We start from the raw sequence: 17156 nt of genomic DNA, 5'->3' as shown, positions 1-17156 counted from the left end.
GTTCTCTGGCTGCAGGATTACCATTAGCTGGTTGTTTTCTGATCACTGGACCATTCTCAGTACATGCTAAACATACTTGCATGTGTGAAAAACTGCTGGTAAGCTGGCAGCAATGTCCATGATGCTTGTAACAGTTTGGGATTACCACACTCCACTGCATGCTATCTAGGTCACATTGTCAGTCCGTTCTCTTGGTGAATTGCATACAAAAAATTTCTTGGTATCTAGCTGCTTTATGGTTTAGACATGTGACAGTCTTTGACAGAGTGGTCAATCCCTTGATCGATAGGGTGAGCATAACAAGGTGGTCATTCAGTAGTTTGCATAAAGACAATGTCTTGAGATATCCATAAAGACACTTCTGTATGCAAGGCCTCCATAGCCGAGTGGTGTGAGTGGACATGCAGTAGCACATGGTCTTTGAGTAGACTAGGGTTCAAGCCCCTGACTGCTAAATACAGTCGATCTGCCAACCCGCACTGGACCAGCGTGGCAGATTATGGTCCATTTCCCTCAACATGAATTGTTGAGGAGGCTTCCATTCTGCAGCGGATTGATAATGGCTGCAGTTTTTACCCTTCTGTAAACAAATCAGCATTAATCTATATACAAATCAATGTTCAAGATTTAAAAGCTAGTTTAAACCTTAAATAGATGTCAATAGGCAAATAAAATTTTATTTGCAAAGTGAATCTACTCTACATTACATTTGGTTTATCCAACTATTCGAATGGTAATTTTACTGCAAGTTTGTTTTTTTCTGGTTTGAAGTTTTTTGCTTTGAAAACATGTTCAGGCTCTGAAGGCCAGTTCCTTCGCCCATTTTTTCAGGTAAAAACCTTAGAAAGTTCTTCCCATCATTAACATGATTCAAACCAACTTTTGAATTTCAAAATGCTGGAGAACAGGTAACTATAAGGAGCAAAGATTTTGAACTCATACTTTGGACTTGATAAATTTCACTGACAATATGCATTTTATGTTAAAATATGGAAATAGGATTGTTCCAGTACAGCAATTTCTTTTTTGGACCGTCTGTTAAACATAAACTGATTGTGACTGGTCTAAGAAGGATACTGTTGTGAAAGTATCCCTCCTTAAAGGAGGATACTTTCACAACAATATCCTCCTTAACATTTTGAGAGGGGAACATCTCAGAAATGTTAAGTTAAAGTGTTATTTATAACAATGATCCTGTTGTCTATACTTAGCCAGTAAGAGCATTTCTACAGCTTCACCAAAAAGACAAGATTTGAAGTGCATCCTATTTTTTTTTTATTTTTATTTTCACTTGGCTGAATATCCTATCACTCAGTAGTGATATGAGAAATTGTTAAAATGCCAAGCATGACTTGGAGTAATCTCTTATATTTCAAGCTTCTCTGTGCACTTATCAGTTCTCTAAATAAGGACCACTGTACATCATCTTTCTTCTTTTATAATAGCATCTGTCAGCTTATTGCACTGAGATTGATATAACTGTTACTGCAAAACACCTACTGATTCATCTGTTTCAGTATCTCCAATGATATTGAGAAGTAATGTAAACCTCTCCACAAAAAATTTCAAATTTAAAAATCATGTGCTGTCAAATGATGAAGCTTCTGCTATCTTAGTATTTATACAAACATTTTTCAATGGGAAGTTAAGCATCACGTGGAATTTCCTCAAATGCTTATTTAGGGAAATTCTGACTTACGTAGGGTTCTGCAGAACGCAACGCTTACGTTAATTGGGGAGTGGCTGTATTTATTTAATTATTGATTTTCACGGTGTCTTCGATATGTTATGGTGGGAATGCATTCTGTCAAGAATTAGAGAGTTACAGTGTCGCAATAATCTTTAAGTGTTTAATCAGTATTTTAGTACAGGTGACTCCTGCTTAACGCTGATAATTCGTTCTAGAAAAACAGTGCTAAGTGAATCCACGCTAAGCAAGTGCCGCATTCCCATAAGGTAACATATGTATTTGTCACACACAGCAATAAAGTACTTTTTCACCGAATAAAAGAACGGAACCTTCTGTTGTTTTACTCTTAGCAGAAAAAATGCCTATAATTAAGAAAGAATCATCCTCTTGGTTTAGTCTGCTATAGCAATGAACTTCAAATATGGAAGTGGAAGAGTTAATAACCATTAGTATTATGAATTCATAGATCATATTTTAACATTTGTGAGGTACACTAGAATATGAAGAATTCTTCATGACATTTAAGAATTGCATCAAGTGTAATAATCAACTGCGGTATTGCATCAAGTGTAATAATCAACTGCTTCAGAAAGAGCGGCTTTGGAGAGAATATCATTGAAAAACATGGTCCAGCAGATGAATGTGATAGCAACATTGAGGAATGGGAAAATTTTAAGGAGCATATGAATTTGTTTGGCGAATTTGAACAGTTTGTGAATGTGGATGATGAAGTTGCTACCAGCAATGCCAGCACAAGAAGAACAGCTAATAACAAAGCAAAACAATGATGTTTTTGTTACTAGCAACAGAAAAGTGAAGACACACACATTCAGCATAGCAGAGAATGTGTTGGCCCGAAATAACGCTGATAAAGAAATAACTATTGCATTTCATGTCTGCTGTAGTTAAAAATGTATATAGGACAAAACTGTGCAAAATTGGATTCTTTCTTTAAATTAGATTAATTTATTAAAAAGTTAATGGTTTGTATGTCTCCTTTTATGTTAAGATTGTAAGTCTTTTTACTGTGATACTAAAATATTGTAAATATCAAAATATATAAAGATAAAGTGCAGCCATTATCAACCCACTGCAGGATGGAAGCCTCCTCAACAATTCATGCTGAAGGAAATGGACCATAATCTGCCATGCTGGTCCAGTGTGGGTTGGCAGATCGACTGTATTCAGCAGTCAGGGGCTTGAACCCCGGTCTACTCAAAGAGCGTGTGCCACTGCACTCCCGCTCCTGACCACTCGGCTACGGAGTCTGACTGATTGACTGATTTGGTAGTTGTTGGCGCATCGGCTTCTGTGGCCATATTGCACCTCCCAAGGTTTTTACAGTACTTTGATCCAAGCCCGAGGCGGGAATCGAACCCGCGACCTTTGGGTTGCCGGGCAGGTACTTTACCCACTCGGCTAGCCCGGTCGGCCCGGCTACGGAGGCTCCCTACAATATTTTCATTAATTGCTTTTCTCTTAGCTTACCTTACAAATAAAACAATCTTTAAAAAATGTGTTATTCTTATTACCGTATTGTTAAACAAGGCTTTTATTTTATTTTATTAATTTAAATTAATTTATTTTTGATAATATTATTTATTATTATTCTTAGATATATAGCATGTAAGAAGAGGGGAAAAAAAACAAACAAACAGTACCCTCGTTACTACAAACCTTGTTATTACAACAAACATGAAAATTTAGGTTCCTCGAACCTTGTATTAATGTGATTTGGCTGTATTTATCTTGTGGGGTTCATTAATTTGCTGTCTTTAACTTCTTTTGAATTGCGAGCAGAATTTGACATGGTTCAGTGCCACGCGGTAGTGATTACTTCCACTTTTTAATTTGGAATCTCCAAAAAGTGTTCTCTATGGCTTTTGTCACCACTTCAAACTTCTTTACTATCCACTTTCAGAGGAGAATGTGCATCCTCCACACAAATTAATCAGATAACAACAGCACATTAGCAAGTGCCTAATCTCTTCTTTTAATACCTTTGCTACTCCAGATTTTAGGCCTGCCACGACAGGAGCATTATCAACAATAAGTGCCATACACTTTTATAAAGGAATCATACACACTTTCAAGTTCAGAATTAGATGCATGAAGTTGTACCTTTTAGAGTCACCTTCCAATTAGAGAAAGCTGCTTTGAACTTTTTTTTAAAGGAAAGGTCACCACAATGAAATATAGTCTGGAATTGTTTTGTTTTTACTGCCCTCCCCACCAAGTAAAAATCGCACATTTTTCAGGTCCATCACTACCTCTTCTTTCCCTCTATGTGCAGTTCATTATCAATGCCTGCTATTTGTTTTTCCACAACTGAATTTTTTAGACATTTTGCTATTGGGAAACATTTCTGAACAATAATGCACCTACCTCAGCGGTAGCACACCTCAGAGGAAGATTATATGTTCTATGATAAGTGATGCAAATAAACGGAATGCATGACATTATCACTATGAAATGCTACATATATTTTTACATTTCAGTGCACCGAACACACATTTTCCTTATGTTTTTTGCAAATGTCTGATTACATTGTATTTACCCCCACATGAAATTTAAAAATCACAACTACACATAGTACAAAATGTAAACACATTACAGTTTTCAGATTTTACAATACATAAAAAATCTTGCATATATGTCTTCTAAAATTTTAAATTAATTTTTTTTTTCCGCATCTTACTGAAGAACATTATTAATTAGCTTCACACCACAAACACCATGAGTGCTGTGGCCACACACAAACAAGCCAAAGCGTTTTCTGCATTCCACACACTTCATGTAACAAATTAGCACACCTCACGGCTGATTCATTAATGAAAATAAATAGAAATTTGCAGAATGTTTAAATAATTTTGAATGTAATGGTAAAGCTGCAGTTTTTTTTTTCTTTCTTTATGATTTTTTTGACAGGGTCAAAAAAAGTCATAAAGGTAAATTCTCAATTGTAAAGCCAGAGAGTTGACATGTATGCACTGTTGTAAAATAAGCCAAGCAATATTTATCTGCTGTAAACTTGAAGTATAAATAAAACAAAGAACATAACAAAATACTTTTTATAATATTCAACAACTCACAAAAATCTTCTTCTTCCAAAACTGTTTCAGATGATGTAGGCATCAGAGGTTGGAAGCAATAACTTTTATCATCATCACCTATATTATTAAACAATATAATGGTTACTCTACATAATTACTAAAATCCAAAAATTAAATATGACAAAAGAATTAATTAATCAATAAATTACTTATTTTGGATACTCACAATTCAACCTGGATAACAACACTGTCAATTGTAAAAACAAAAAATTTAAATAATTATGATAAAAGCCCATCACAAATATTTTTTTTAAACGAAAATTTCACTATAACAAAAATATTTCCCGGTACTGTTCGACTTCCCTTAGACCTGTTTCCTACAACCTGATTTTTATCTTTCACAATATTAAAAACGTATGTCAATAGTTGTGGTTCCTTTCAAAAACAACATTTGTTGAATAGTACCATAGTGGTAGTTGTTCCAAGTTCTTTTGAGAATGGAAGACATGAATAGAAACATTGTGCTGCATTATTTATATTGCTGAATTATTGAGAGAGAGAAAAAAAAAAAAAAAAAAAAAACAAATTTTGTAGAGTCAATCTATAGCAATACTACTGATTCTAGCAAAACTGCTTTGAAGTCACCCTGTTGAGTGAAGGTTTAGAAGACAAAGAGATAATTTACAGTACACAGGGAATAATAGCTAATAATCTAAGGAACACATTCATAGAATATTTGTTAATATCCGGGCACTACCATGGCAATATAAAATGTTGTGAAAATGGAGAAACTACTGCTTATGAGTATGTAAACTATGAGGGCTGTTCAATAAAGAATGATCCTAATTTTTTTTCAAAGTCCCCATTTGATGAAATGCACTTACTCCAATGTTACTGCCATTCTTCAAAAACATGGTGTAAGTCATTTTTTGACACATCTTTGAAACTTGCCTCTGAAGTCCTTACAACTTCTATCAACTGGAAACATTTTCCTCACAGCTAATTCTTTAACTTGGGGTGGGGGGGAAGCAGGATGCAAGGTCAGGGTTGTAGAGTGGATGAGGAACACATTTGATATAAATGCTGGCTAAGTACTCGATGACAGTACAAGCAATGTGAGGGCTTGCATTGGTGTGATGCAGCATCATGCAGGTAGTTGTGGTCACTTGCGATGAATGTAATCCTGCAAAGTGTAGAGTACAGTTCAATTGTAAGGTCCCACAATAGCCATATGACTTGGCACAACATGCTGATAAACCATTCCTTGAATGTCAAAAAAAAAAAAAGAAAAGACCATAACCTTTCCTGCACAAGAAAACTTTTGCTTTATTCAGTTTTAGTGATGATGTAAACTTCCAAACAGAGCTTTATTGCTTATTCTGGTCAAATTTATGGAGCCATGTCTTTTCCACCATTATCATCTTGTGCAGAACCTCACCATTTTCAGTAATCATCTGTTGCAGCTCCTGAGAAACCTCTATGCAAATATGCTGTTGCTTAGGTGCAAGTAGCCTTGGAACCCAGTGTGCACAAACACGTCATATACAAATGGTCATGATTTTTTTTTTTTTTTTTTGTAGTTGTTGGTGCATCGGCTTCTGTGGCCATAGTGCACCTCCCAGATTCGAACCTGCAACCTTTGGGTTGCCAGGCAGGCACTTTACCCACCTGGCTAGGCTGGTCGGCAACAAATGGTCATGAAGAATACTGTGCATACTTCCTACTGTTATTCTCAACATCTCTGCCAGCTGCCTTACTGCTATGCAATTACATTATCTTCTCTCATGATTAGAGAAAGCAGTGTTTATGGTTTCTGTGTATATTGCTTGATTTTCATCAGACAATATGATTCAACAGGCATAAATGTAACCAACTGCCGAGATAACAACCATGACAACGAATCAACTTTGCAGTTGCTATGTGATGCAGCTTAGTTAGGTCTTAAATTCTGCAGCTCCGCTAGAAATAGCAAGCGGTATGGTTGTTCATGAAAAATTACGACCAAATAAGCCCTATAGTTGGTTTAATCATTTTTGGGTTCCACACCAAGCAAGCATTTTTGTATTTTAAAAATATGTATGTGTTTCAGAGAGCGAGTGGTGAAAAAAGTGAACAACTGTTTTAGTGAATTAGTGTTTGTAAACAAGTGTTGCATGCATTAGTGTCGATCGTGAACTGTGTTTATATTAGAAATAAATATCTACAATTTCTTAATTGTGTTCTTATGTATGCATTGCTCAACTGTATGTGAAATATGTTGTGTTCTTGCTGAAACAAGCCTGGTAGCTTTTGCTACATTTGCAGAGAAGTAGTGTTAAAAATCACAGTAGAAGCTACTCTCACAACCTCTGAGAAAACCAAAACAGAGTCCACAGAAAAAACTATGAACTGTATTTTGGAAGTAAGGTCACAAGTGGATGATGGATATATATCCATTGTCCTGCGGAGATGCTTTCTTCTACATCCTCCACACTCTAACTTTACCCTGTCCTTCTATACAAACTGTACACTCCCATACACTAAACTTATTTACGATTTTTTTAAAGGTTTCTTCACTGAAAGCTTAGGCAATTAGGTGCTGGAATCTTCCAGAGTACTTTGCAACCTCTACTGTCCTGGCCTGCCTCCACTGGTCGACAGACGAGCAATGGAGGGTCGCACCAGGGGCCCTGCAGCTAAACAGCAAGAAAAACAATACACAATGCAAACTCACACACAACACTTTTCCATCTCTGGCCTTTACAGAGTGTGTATAACTCTGCAGTGACACTAATGCTGTGAAGTTAAAAGGCCTGACGTAGCCGAGTGGTCATGAGCAAGAGAACAGTAGCTCACACTCTTCGAGTGAGTGGACCATGGTTCAAGCGCACAACTGGTAAATACAATTAGCAATTGAAATTATATTCATTATTTATTGTGAACTCATTTGGCCTGGTAGTTGTTTCAGAATATAAACAAGTTTTTTTTTTTTTAAACTTCATAAGATACCCAAAATTTTGTATTTGTGACCCCCCCCCTCACTTGTGACCTTACTTCCAAATAAAGAAGTATAGATAAGAGAGGATTAGTGGAGAAGAGCAGGATTTCAGAGGTTATTTAGTATACTGTAAAGTTTATTTTGATAAGTTTTTTTTTTTTTTTTTTTTTTTTACTGTAATAGTTTGATTTTTTTTGACATTCCAAGCTCATTTTGACATTTATTCTAAATATAATTTTTTGAAAGTTTCTTTTATTAATGTTTAGTAAATTTTACAATAGTTGTTACAAGATATGCTTTGAACACTTTGTCAGATGGTACCATGACTCAGGGAAATAGCTGATAGCGATTTCGGGGTGAGTCATGATTTTATCCTTTGCAGAACCTGTGGCATGTATTCCAAGTTCGACCTAAATGATCATAGCTCACCTGGAGATACTTTTCTTTGTCACCATTGTGAGGAGTGTATCAATCTTAAGTTAAAATTAGGTGCATTACTAGAACAATTTGAGTCACTGAAAAAACAGTGACTCAAATTGCTTGTCCTCGAAAACAATGTAATTGGGAGCTCCTCAGGGACTCAAGACTTTAGTAACTTACCAAGAGATGCACTCCCGATTCAGGTCCAAGAACAGAATAACCAAGTGCAAACTACTCTGGTTCAAATGGACAGTTCTATTAGGAGACTCCATTGTCAGGGAAATGGGGAATATTTTTTATAATAAGGATAGGTGGAATAGAACCAGGGTATGTCTGCCGGGACCAACTATTAATGATGTCACCAACAGATTGTCAGATTTTAAGGGGAGTAAAGAGAATATTATTATTCATGTGAGGACTAATGACATTAAGCCTACATGATCTGACGATCTGTTAGACAAATATAGGATATTGCTGAAGAAATGCCATGAGTTAGGTAAAAATGTCTTTGTGTCTGCAATTCTGCCCAGGCACGATACGAGGGATTATATGCTGAAATCCATGTGGATTAACTCAAAACTTGAAGGACTCTGCAAGGCTTTCGAGGGAAATTTCTATTAGCTTGGCCCGCACTTGTAGGTAGAAGGAACCTGTTTTGTAGAGACGGGATACATTTAAATAAGGGTTGCAAACTTAAATAACTTTAAGGGTTTGTCAGGGTAGTTAACTACCCTGACATAATAGTGCTTACGGAAACGTGGTGCCACCTGGAGATAGGGGATGTTGAGTTTCAGTACAGCATGTATAATGTATTTAGGAAGGATAGGGAAGACAGAAAGGTGATGTTTCTTATCAAAAGCATCTTGAGCGCAACAAAAGCTTTCCTGGATTCAGATGTTTTGCATGCTAGTATAGAATCTGTATGGTGTGAGAGATAGTTGGAAGCAAAGGTATAATGAGGAAGTAATCTACAGGCCAGGAGATTGTGAAGATTATGATGGGAGCCTCTACATGCAAATGGAATGGGCAAGTGTGAGTGTCTTATTATGGGGGGGGGGGGTCATTCCATGTCCCTGTTCGACCATCTTCAATTTCATTGAAACTTGGTGTGGATGTTTAAACAGGTTTCAAATGAAGCTCTGCAAAATTTCAGTTCAAAATATAGTATGCTTGAGGCACCAGCACCTTTTTTGTAGAGGTCACTTGTGTTACCTTCTTCTTTGGACATTCCACTTACCAACTGCATGAATTCAGCCTAACTAAATATCAGCTCTTATACTTATTTTCTGGCTGAGATATTTTCCTTCAAAGATTGACTCAAAATTTTACCTATCTTAAGGGGCAAAATCTTAATGTGGGACAATTTCAATTCTCTCGTTTTTGCCACCACTGGAAAAAGCAGAGTTTCAGCTACAAGGATCATGGTTTATCTGTTTTTTGTCTTTGCACCTAAGGCCTTAAAATTAAGCCTAAGCATCAAGTAGTTTTATATGCCATATTGTTATTTTGTGAGATCTTTTTGTTGCAGAACACTTCCTTAATTCTGCCTAATGTTTAGAATAATCTTGAAATAGAGCATATTCTAAAATTCTGGAATATTCTAGAAGAATACCCAAGAATTACAGAATATTCTTGAATTCCAAAAAAAAAAAAAAAAACTGATGAACATTCTAGAACTCAGGAATATTGTAGAATCATACAAAAAAATTATAAATAGCTGATATTTGAACCATGCTGTTATTAATGTGTTTTATCTTCATGATGAGCAGTTTGTTTATTTTGTTGCTCTATTTTTTATTGTTTGACTGTAATAAAGTTAATTAAGTTTTCACTGCTTGCAGAAATGTCCACTTATTAGTCAGCATGAAAGCCATGGGCCCAGAAGATTTTGCTGGAGATAAGCTGAACTCATGCACCATCAGTCATATGGATAATTCTAAATGTTGTGTGCTTTCCTATACATGCAAAACTAGGTTAAAATTATTTTAAAAAAAATTGAATTTGAAGAACAGCTGATAGGTCAACGTTGTGGATTAAAATTGGGTGAAGAGAACACAATGTCTACATTATGAGGTTTTGCTTTTGACAAAATTTGATTTTTGCAGTGTTCATGTTGCAATCCTTTCCAGAAGAAAAATCATATGGTGAAAAAAAAAAAAAAAGTTTACAACCAACTGATTTGTCAATGGCAGATTACCTGAAAGACCTAACAAAGGTAGACATAAAACCAGGCCAGAAGCTGTGCCCATCATGCCAAAAAGCAGCAACAGGAACATCAACTTAATCTGGATCAGACCACGACGACAAAATGCATGTGACTGAAAGCGTGAACATAAGTTTGATGGCTATTGGTATTTCCCCTCTGAAATTTCAGCAAATGGCTAAGAAAAACTCACAAAGCTAGGCCAAAAGGAAGGCAAATCAAGTACAAGATGTAACTGCCAATAAAATTACATCTATTGGTGGCTTGGATCCAAATGACATTATGGAGCCAAGTGCAAGTCATCAGTGTGGAAACTGCTTAAATTACAATGAGCTGCTGAAAGAATTGAGAGAAAAGTTGATGGTATCAAATCATACAGAAATACTTCAAATATTAACACTAGCTCCAGTTAGTTGGTCCATAAAGAAAACAATGGAAAAGTTTAGTGTCTCAAAAAGAATGGTCAGGAAAGCTAGAAAACTTAAAGCAGAAGAAGGAATCACGGCCATACCTGGAAAAAAGCTTTCTGAGTAAGTAAAGCAAAAGGAGATGGAATTTTTTGAAGATGATGAATTTAGCCAGATATGCCCTGGAAAGAAAGATTACATTTCCATTAGAAATACAGATGGAATAAAAATGCAAATGCAACTACTATTCAGAAACTTGAAAGAAATGTTTATAACTTATCGAGATAGAAATGGATCTGACATTGGATTTTCTAAATTTTGTGAACTTCGACCCGAGTGGTGTGTCACAGTTGTTGCACCAGGAACACATTCTGTATGTGTATGCACAATCCATCAAAATGTCAAGTTAATGCTAGCAGCAAGTCCTGTTGAATGTGATTACAAGGTTCTCATTGGCAAAACAGTCTGTGATTTGGAGTCAAAAGATTGTATGCTTCATTGGTGTGAAAAATGTCCACGAATAGATGAATTAAAAAAAGTTTCTAGAGAATATTTTTGAAAACAATGAACCAGAAGATATCGAATTCAAGCAATGGATACACACTTACAGAGATACACTGGATGCAAAGCAATTAACAAGAGAAGATTTTATTAGAGTTGAGTACAGAGATATTTAACCTTTCCTGTCATCACTACATTGCTAAACATCAAAGCTACCATTTTAAGTCAACGAAGGAAAGCCTAATGACAGGAGAATTGGTCATCTTGACGGATTTTGCAGAAAATTATTCATTTGTTGTGCAAGATGCTGTTCAAGGGTTCCGCTGGGAGAACAGCCAGGCTACATTGCATCCATCTGTCATTTATTACAAGGACGTTGAACTTCAAAATATAAGTTTCTGCACAATCAGTGAGTGTCTTCGACATGACACAATTGCAGTGCATGTTTTTCTAACCAACTTAATTGAATACTTGAAGAGTTTCATTACAGAAATCAGGCACATTTACTACTTCAGTGATGGTTCTGAAGCTCAATACAAGAATTTCTAGAATTTTATTATGTCATCGCAGAAGGATTTTGATATCAGTGCTATCAGTATTAGTTTTGATATCAGTATTAGTAGTTGCATTTGCATTTTTATTCCATCTGTATTTCTAATGGAAATGGAATTTCTTTGGCACTAGCCATGGCAAGTCACCACGTAATGGAATTGGTGGAACAATAAAATGATTGGCAGCACGTGTAAGTCTCCAACACCCAATTGAAACCCAAATCCTGACACCAAGAAACATGTTTGAAACATGAATTTTGTGACAAGCATGTGACTGGAATAAAATTCTGTTTTGTTTCTAAAGAAATTGAGCAAGTAAGGCCATTTCAAGAGAAAAAATTCATAGGTGGTCATACTATTGCTGCAACAAGAGAAAATCATCACTTCATTCCTACTGATGCAAGACAGATTCGTGTTTGCAGAGTATCAAATAGCACACCATCATCATTTGTGGATCACGTAGATCAGACTAGTGAAACCAATATTCAATATGTGCCAATTGTTAATTTAAAACCTGGCCAATACATTGCCTGTATTTATGACAATAATTGGTGGATTGGAAATATTTGTGAAATTTAATTTGAAGAACATGATGTATTGGTTAATTTCATGCATCCACATGGAGCAGCTTGCTCATTTTACTGGCCTGCTAGACAAGATGTCTGCTGGATTCCTGAACAACAAATTATTGCCAATCTACCAGATCCAAAAACAACAACAATGGGATGACAATACAGCTTGCTTGAAGTAGTAATATCAACCATCAATGAAAAATTCCAGTCCATTACAAAGCAGTGATTCAATATCTTCACACTCACTTGCTTATTTCAAATCGTATTGCGTTTTAAATAAATTTTGTTGCAGTTATAACTTCTTTCAAGCTCAGAAACCAATAGAACATCATTTTTATGCTTGGAATCCTGAATAAAGACCACTTTTCAGGCTTGCACTAAAGAAGCTCATGCAATTTCTTTTCATGCCATCTGCACCCCCATTGTAAAAAAAATACAGATCTTTTTGTGCATTGGTAATATATCCTTTCTCCTTAAACCAAAGGGCAGAGTAATTGCAGAAAATTTCACTCTTGTAAATGCAATAGTTCTGTCCTTATTGAGATGTGAAACTTCACCATTAAATAAGTACGCAAATATTATGTGGAAAATATAAAATGTTTAAGGACATTTTTTAGGCCTTAAGTAGCAAGACAAAACTGAAAAACCACGATTCTTGTTGCTTAAAACTTGCTCTTCCCAATGGTGGCAAAAACAAGAGAATTGAAGGTGTTCCGCATTAAGATATTTGCCCCTAAAGATAGGTCAAATTTTGAGTCTATCTTTGAAGGAAAATATCTCAGCTAGCAAACAAGCATAAGAGCTGATATTTAGTTAGGCTGAATTCATGCAGATGTTAAATGGAATGCCAAAGATTTTTATTTCAAAGTTATGACTTTCAAAAGTCATAACTTTGAAATGTTGATAAAAAGGAACACTTGACATGTTGATATAAAGGGAAAGTACTAGGGAAAAGAATACTCTAGACATCATCATCAACCATGAACCAGATGACAAAATAGGGTCGACAGTACAGGAACCAGTAGCAGGAAGTGATTATGGAGTTCTATGGTGGACGATGAAGAGAGAGGTGGCAGTAGTTAAAGGCAAACGAATGGGTTATAATTTCAAGAAAGGAAATTACAATGGCTTAAGATGATACATGGCCTCTATTAACTGGGTAGATATCTCACAGAGAGCAAATACAATTGAATTATGGTATACCTTTAAAACATTAATCACAGAAGCCTTGACTGCTTATACAGATGACCCCCCCCCCGCTTAACGCTAATAATTTGTTCCGGAAAAACAGAGCACTAAGTGAATCCACACTAAGCAAGCGCCGCATTCCCATAAGGTAACATATGTATTTGTTGTTGTTATTTGGTTTTTAGGAGCATTAGCAACTAAGGCCATATTGCTCCGGGACATGCGGTGGTCATTCCCTGACCTTTCTGCATCCTCCGTATTTGGTGGTGACAGGCTCGAACCCCACTCTAATCAAAAAGCGTGCGCTATGCACTGCTGCTCCTTCCCACCTGGCTACGGAGGCGCCTATATGTATTTGTGAGCTGCGGTCGGTGCCATAGGATATTTCCTAATCAATAATAAACGGTAGTGAAAAGATGCACAAATGTTGGTCAAAATATTTAATATTCAACTATTTGTACATATAAAATATTCTGCATTACATACGTATATAATTATGTGGTAACTACTTACGTATCAAAATTAAACTTAAAATTCCAATTAAAATCATGAATTTAATTGATTTAATTTAATTGATGAATTTAATCATGAAAAATGTGTCGTGGGTTGAACTTTGGCCCTCTTCCAAATAAACTAAAAGGGGTATTAATTTTAAATCCCCTGCAGCTTTACCACCCAACAATAAAGTCAACCGATCCTTCGCCGCTTTGAAATCTGGCATGTTTTTTTCTTTTTTCAATATGAAACTTCTTTTAGGCATTCGTTTCCATAAAAGTCCTGCTTCATCTATGTTAAAAACTTGTCGATAAGTATAACACATAATACCCTTGTTCAATAATTTTAAGTTCTTTTTTGAAAGTTTTGGCTCCTTGATCTGCACTTGCGGCTTCTCCCTGGATTTTAAATCTATTCAACCAGTCCTTACTAGTTTTAAATGGTTCCAATTTTTTTTTTTAGGTGATGTTTCTTCAGATCATCATACAGGCTAATCTCTTTCTCTTTTTTATTATTTATAATATTTAACTTAACTGAATTCTGCATTGGATATTATCTTCAATAAAATTATTTAAAGTCTTTCCATTTCAATCCTAATAGCTGGCCTAGCCCTAGTTGCTTGCAGTGGAACAGCTATCTTTCCCGCTGCTAAAATTAATTCTTTATTTTTTTTATAATTGTTCGTACAGTTAAACTTGCAAGTCCTAAATTAATGCACACATCCGCTTGTCATTGACCGGAATCGATTCGCTTCAAAATGTCTAATTTAATTTTCAAATTCAGTCTTTTTCTTACATTTATAGTCTTCATACTGCGCCCAGACATTGTTGCCTTTTCATTCTTATCGGCCATTATTAACTCTTCGAAAATGTAACTGCGTTGGTTGCATTAATTACGATACAATGTTCGAGTAAACTGTCCGTTACGTACAATGTCTAATACTGTACTGAGTGATGACTAGACTTCGGATAAATGCATATAACACAAATATACAAGCAATATACTTAATAATTTTTTAAAATGTTGATCTCAGAACTACGTAACAAGTCACTGTACTGCAATTAAATTAGCGTGCGAGAAAATTTCACTGAGCGTGGGAAAATTTCTCAAGTTGGCATGGGAAACATTTTAATGCTGTTTTGCTATTCATTTTCAAGCTATCAACTCCATCAAATGAAACGATTTCGTTTAAATATGACAAAAATGGAATCTGTAAAAGAGCATTATAGTCAGATACGGGTTATAATATAAGAACAGCGTTACAGTGAATCAGCGTAAAGCAAACTGTATTATAACGGGGGCCTGCTGTATACCATTAACAAAATACTCCATGAGGAAGATTCCAAGTTGGATGAAAAGGAAGTTGCCAGATTTCTTGAGTAGAAAAATATGGCATGGTAAAGTTACAGAGCAATAAAAAGTACTGAAGCCTATAACAGCTACAAATTGATCTGTAATAGTGCCACAGAAAAGATTAGGCTGGCAAAGGCAGATTATGAGAAATCGCGGGCAAATAGTGAGGATAATAAATTCTTCACATACATAAACGCAAAGAAGAGGAGGACCAGATCAGACCTTTATGTAATGGACATGGGATAGTATTAATACCCCCCAGCTGAAGTTGCAGATAAACTCAATAGCTACTTTGCATTGATATTTACAGAAGAAAAACCCTTTATGTCAATGAGTAATTATAGCAGTGAAGTTGAAAAAAAAAAATGCAATTAATGATTTTGAAATTTCACATGTTCATTTAATGAAAAATCTTTTGAGCCTATAGGCCAGTAAGGCTCCTGGGTTTGATGGAATATAATCATTAAGGGAGGCAGCAAGTGAGTGCACTGAAACATTAGGGCTAATTATGAGAGCATCACTGGACTCTGGAGTGATTCCTGTCAGATTGGAAAAGTGTCAATATATCTGCAATGCATAAGGGCGGTTCTAAGAGTGAAGTAGGAAATTACCGGCCAGTCAGTCTTAACTTCAGTAGTAGGGAAAATCATGGAGACAATGATCAACGTTGGAATTCTGAAGGATACTCAGCATCGTTTTGTAATGGAAAAATCATGTTTAACTAATCTGGTTAGTTATTTTGACAGTGTCACCCAAGGGAATAATTTCAACATTGTTTATTTGGATTTCAGCAAAGCATTCAACTCGACCCCACATCAGCAGTTACTTTATAGGCTGGAACAGGTTGGAATCACGGGGAAAATCCTTAGATGGATAGCTGGATGGCTTCAGGGCAGGAGGCAGAGGGTTGTGATAAATGGATAAATGGTTATTCTTCAGATTGGGTTGATGTAAGAAGTGGGGTTCCCCCAAAGGATCAGCATTAGGGCCACTGTTGTTTTTGATTTTCATAAATGACATTGACGAAGGAATAGAGGACGTGATGTCTAAATTTGCAGATGATGTAAAGATTGGTGGAGTAGTTAATTATCACCGCCAAGCAGAGCTTCTTCAGAGTGACCTGGACAGACTTCAGAGATGGTCAGAAAAACGGCATCTATGCTTTAATCCAGCAAAGTGCAAGGCATTACACCTGGGGAACAGTAACCCCAAAATAACTTATACACTTGGTGGAGTTGAACTAAAGCCGGTAGTGGAGGAAAGGGACTTGGGTGTTATGATACAGTCAGACATGAAGTTCTCCAAGCATTGTAGGCCCGCGGTGTCCTATCAATGATTTATCGAACAATTGCTAGTAGAGATAAGGACATCATAATCCCATTATATAAGGCTATTGTTAGACCACACTTGGAATACTGTGTTCAAGTATGGAGACCACACCTAAAGAAAGATATCATGCTTCTGGAAAGGGCCCAAAGATAGGTATCTCGCCTGGCGAGATCAGCACAAGGGCATCCATATGAGAAAAGACTTTGGAAAGAGCTTGGAAGCTACGCACTTTAGAGGAGACTTGATTGAAGTGTTTAAGGCTCTGGAGGCATAAGTAAAATGAATAAGGATGAAATTTTCAGTTATAAATAATTCTAGAACTAGGGTACATAATTTCAAGTTACAGAGGGGGGGGGGGGATTGCAGGAATTTTAATTTTAGCCAGCAAGTTATAAATTATTGGAATAAGTTACCTAC

The 17156-nt window shown here is 36.1% G+C and overlaps 1 protein-coding gene across 1 annotated transcript in view; it reads right to left on the bottom strand.

Annotated features, from left to right (window-relative positions):
- LOC150089460 (torsin-1A-like) overlaps nt 1-17156 on the bottom strand; it is a 97813-nt gene that overhangs the window by 22983 nt on the left and 57674 nt on the right. The window contains exon 3 of the mRNA XM_090389989.1: nt 4783-4860. Within this exon, the coding sequence (XP_090246115.1) occupies nt 4783-4860 (78 nt within the window). The remainder of the gene's footprint in view (nt 1-4782; nt 4861-17156) is intronic.

Source organism: Mastigoproctus giganteus, chromosome 2 (genome assembly GCF_048544385.1).
Source record: "Mastigoproctus giganteus isolate SK-2022 chromosome 2, ASM4854438v1, whole genome shotgun sequence".
NCBI classification, from domain to species: domain Eukaryota; kingdom Metazoa; phylum Arthropoda; class Arachnida; order Uropygi; family Thelyphonidae; genus Mastigoproctus; species Mastigoproctus giganteus.
This window is presented reverse-complemented; position numbering and strand designations above follow the sequence as displayed.